Source organism: Apteryx rowi, unplaced genomic scaffold, assembly GCF_003343035.1.
Source record: "Apteryx rowi isolate R43461 unplaced genomic scaffold, aptRow1 scaffold_1613, whole genome shotgun sequence".
Taxonomy (NCBI): Eukaryota; Metazoa; Chordata; class Aves; order Apterygiformes; family Apterygidae; genus Apteryx; species Apteryx rowi.
In genome coordinates this window covers 4165-8422 of record NW_020447879.1, presented here as the reverse complement: position 1 = coordinate 8422, position 4258 = coordinate 4165, and the positions used below count along the sequence as shown (strand labels likewise).

The 4258-nt window shown below is 59.8% G+C and overlaps 1 protein-coding gene across 1 annotated transcript in view; it reads left to right on the top strand.

Moving 5' to 3' along the window:
• SYNGAP1 (synaptic Ras GTPase activating protein 1) overlaps positions 1-4258 on the top strand; it is a gene marked incomplete at its 3' end in the record, with an annotated part of 15760 nt that overhangs the window by 7745 nt on the left and 3757 nt on the right. The window contains exons 4-7 of the mRNA XM_026059905.1: positions 794-1004; positions 2029-2173; positions 2263-2499; positions 3637-3838. Of these exons, the coding sequence (XP_025915690.1) occupies positions 794-1004; positions 2029-2173; positions 2263-2499; positions 3637-3838 (795 nt within the window). The remainder of the gene's footprint in view (positions 1-793; positions 1005-2028; positions 2174-2262; positions 2500-3636; positions 3839-4258) is intronic.

The following is a 4258-nucleotide window of genomic DNA, read 5'->3' as shown; positions in this document are numbered from 1 at the left end:
TGGATGGATGGTGATGGATGGAGACGGAAGAACAGGTGGAAGGATGGATGGAAGGGCAGATGGAGATGGAAGAGCGGGTGGAGGATGGATGGGTGGAGAATGGATGGAAGGGATGATGGAGATGGAAGAACAGATGGAGAACAGATGGAAGGATGGATGGAAAGGCAGATGGAGATGGAAGAGTGGATAGAGGATGGAAGAACTGATGGATGGAGGATGGATGGATGGATAGAGAATGGATGGAAGGACAGATGGAGATGGAAGAACAGATGGAGGATGGATGGATGGATGGATGAAGATGGAAGGATAGATGGAGGATGGCTGGAGAATGAATGGAAAGCTGGTTGGAGATAGAAGAACAGATGGCGAACAGATGGAAGAATGGATGGCAGATGGAGGATGGATAGAAGTGCAGAAGGAGATGGAAGGATGGAAGGACTGATGGAAGATAGATGGAAGGATAGATGGAAGATGGAGGATAGATAGATGGAAGGGTGGTTGGAGATGGATGGGTGGATGGAAGGATGGACGGAATGTGGATGGAAGGGTGGGGGGAGGACGTATGGAAGGGCAGAGGGAGATGGAAGGGGGGATGGAGAATGAATGGAAGGACACATGGAGATGGATGGAAGGATGGACAGAAGACAGATGGAAGGGCGGGTGCTGATGATATAGCTGGGCTGGATGGAGGATGGGTGGATGGATGGAAGGATGGATGGAGAGAAGATGCATGGAGGATGGCTGGATAGACGGACGGGTGGGGGCCGCTATGGCGGGGCTGGGTGAGGTGCAGCTGGACGGAGGGATGACGGACGGACGGTGGCCGGACGGGGGCCGGCCTGACGGGCCGGGCGGGCAGGATTTCCTGTCGGACATGGCCATGACGGAGGTGGATCGGTTCATGGACCGGGAGCACCTGATCTTCCGGGAAAACACCCTCGCCACGAAAGCCATAGAGGAGTACCTGAAACTCATCGGCCAGAAATACCTCAAGGACGCCATCGGTGAGCGCCGCGGGCACGCGGGGCCCTGCCACCCTTGGGGTGGCCCGGGGCGGGCTGGTCCCCACTCATGGCAATGTCCCCAGCGAGGTGGTGTGGCCCTGGGATGGTTGGGTGGTCCATGCTTGTGGCTTTATCCCCAGCGAGGTGGCCTGGCCGTGAGACGGTTGGGTGGTCTCCACCCAACACCCAATGTGGGGTGGTGTCCACTGGTCACGGCTGTGTTCCCAGTGAGGTGGCCTGGTCATGGGACAGTTTGGTTGTCCCTGCTCATGGCCGTGTCCCCAGCAAGGTGGCCTGGCCATGGGATGGTTGGGTGGTCCCCACTCATGGCCGTGTCCCCAGGGAGGTGGCCTGGCCATGGGATGGTTGGGTGGTCCCCGTTCATGGCCATGGGACGGTTGAGTGGTCCCCGCTCATGGCCGTGTCCCCAGGGAGGTGGCCTGGCCATGGGACGGTTGGGTGGTCCCCGCTCATGGCCGTGTCCCCAGGGAGGTGGCCTGGCCATGGGATGGTTGGGTGGTCCCCGTTCATGGCCATGGGACAGTTGGGTGGTCCCCACTCATGGCCACGTCCCCAGTGCCGTGGCCTGGCCGTGGGATGGTTGGGTGGTCCCCGCTCATGGCCGTGTCCCCAGGGAGGTGGCCTGGCCATGGGATGGTTGGGTGGTCCCCGTTCACGGCCATGGGACGGTTGGGTGGTCCCCACTCATGGCCACGTCCCCAGTGCCGTGGCCTGGCCGTGGGATGGTTGGGTGGGCCCCGCTCATGGCTGTGTCACCAACGGCGTGGCCTAGTCATAGGACAGTTCAGTGGTCCCCACTCGTGGCCGTGTCCCCAACGGATTGGCCTGGCCGTGCGACGGTTGGGTGGTGCCTGCTCATCGTGGTCATGGCCACGTCCCCAGCATGGTGGCCTGGCCATGGGCCGAGCGGGTGGTCTCCATTCGTGGCCATGGGACGATTGGGTGGTCCCTGCTCGTGGCCGTGTCCCCAGCGGGCCACGCTCACGGCCACCTCGCCGCGCAGGTGAGTTCATCCGGGCGCTGTACGAGTCGGAGGAGAACTGCGAGGTGGACCCCATGAAGTGCTCGGCCTCCACCTTGGCCGACCACCAGGCCAACCTACGCATGTGCTGCGAGCTCGCCCTCTGCAAGGTGGTCAACTCGCACTGGTAGGTGCCCCGGGGTGGGGTGGGGGGGGAGAGGGCCACCCGGGGCCACCAGGGTCCCTGACGGCCCCCCGCGTCCCTCCCCGGCGCAGCGTGTTCCCGCGGGAGCTGAAGGAGGTGTTCGCCTCGTGGCGGCTGCGGTGCGCCGAGCGGGGCCGCGAGGACATCGCCGACCGGCTCATCAGCGCCTCGCTCTTCCTGCGGTTCCTGTGCCCCGCCGTGATGTCGCCCAGCCTCTTCGGCCTCATGCAGGAGTACCCCGACGAGCAGACGGCTCGCACCCTCACCCTCATCGCCAAGGTCATCCAGAACCTGGCCAACTTCACCAAGTGAGCGCCCGCCGGCGCCCAGACGGAGAGGGATGGACGGAGGGATGGACGGAGGATAGGTGGACGGATGCTGGTGGCAATCGGGGGTTTGCGGGATGGTTGGAGGGAGGGATGGTGGTGGGCGGCTTGGAGGGATGGATTTATGGGTGGGTGGGTGAGTTGGTGGATGGAGAGAAGATGGAGGGATGGAAGATGGTTGGATGAGTTGATGGATGAAGGATGGAAGGTGGATGGGAGATAGGTGAAGATGGAAGATGGATGACGGATAGGAGGTAAATGGATGAGATGGATGGATGAAAGATGGATGAGTTGGTGGATGATGGATGGATGAATTGCTGGATGGACAGAAGAGGGATGGAGAGAAGATGGATGGATGAACAGAAAATGGATGGATGAGTTGATGGATGGAAGATGGACGGGAGGGAGATGGATGGATGGATGAGATGGTGGATGGATGGAAGAGGGATGAGTTGGTGGATGATGGATGGATGAATTGCTGGATGGACAGAAGAGGGATGGAGAGAAGATGGATGGATGAACAGAAAATGGATGGATGAGTTGATGGATGGAAGATGGACGGGAGGGAGATGGATGGATGGATGAGATGGTGGATGGATGGAAGAGGGATGAGTTGGTGGATGATGGACAGAAGCTGGAGGGATGAGTAGATGCATGGACGGAAGGTGGATGGATGAGTTAACGGATGGACAGAAGATGGATGAGTTGGATGGATAGAAGATGGATGGATGGACAAAAGATGGATGGATGAGTTGACGGATGATGTTGGGGGTAGACGGATGAGTTGATGGCTGGATGAGATGGACGGAGGGATGAGTTGATGGAAAATGGATAAAAGTGTTGGTGAATGGATGGATGAGTTGGATGGAAGATGAACAGACGATGGATGGATGAGTTGGATGGATGGATGGAAGATAGGTGATGGATGGGAGGTAGATGGATGAATTGGTGGATGGATGAGATGGATGGATGAGCTGATGGATGGAAGATGGGTGGAAAATGGATGGATGGGAGATGGGCAGAAGATGGATGGAGTTGATGGATGGATAGAAGATGGATGGACAGAAGAAGGATGGTTGAAGAGATGGATGAAGGATGGACCCGCCCGCCTGCCCGCAGGTTCGGCAGCAAGGAGGAGTACATGGCCTTCATGAACGAGTTCCTGGAGCTGGAGTGGGCCAGCATGCAGCAGTTCCTCTACGAGATCTCCAACCTGGACACCCTCACCAACAGCACCAGCTTCGAGGGCTACATCGACCTGGGCCGCGAGCTCTCCACGCTGCACGCCCTCCTCTGGGAGGTCATGTCCCAGCTCAGCAAGGTACCGCCGGGCGGCCCGGACGCCTGGGTCCTCTCGCCAGAGGGAGCCCAGACTCCTGGGTCCTCACCCTGGGGGGGGGGAAACGGAGCCCGGACACCTGGGTCCTCCTCTGGGGGGAGGATGGTGGACAACCAGGTCCTCGCTCTGGGAGGGTAACCAAGAGCCCAGACGCTTGGGTCCTGCGCCTGGGAGGGTGGTGGAGATCTGGACACCTGGGTTCGCCTGTGGGGACCTGGACACCTGGGTCCCCCCCTTGGAGAGCAATTTGGGGACCTGGAAACCTGGGTTCACCCTTGGGGAGAGCTTTGAGGACCTGGATACCTGGGTCCCTCCTTGGAGAGCAATCTGGGGACCTGGACACCTGGGTTCACCCTTGGGGAGAGCTTTGAGGACCTGGACACCTGGGTTCACCCTTGGGGA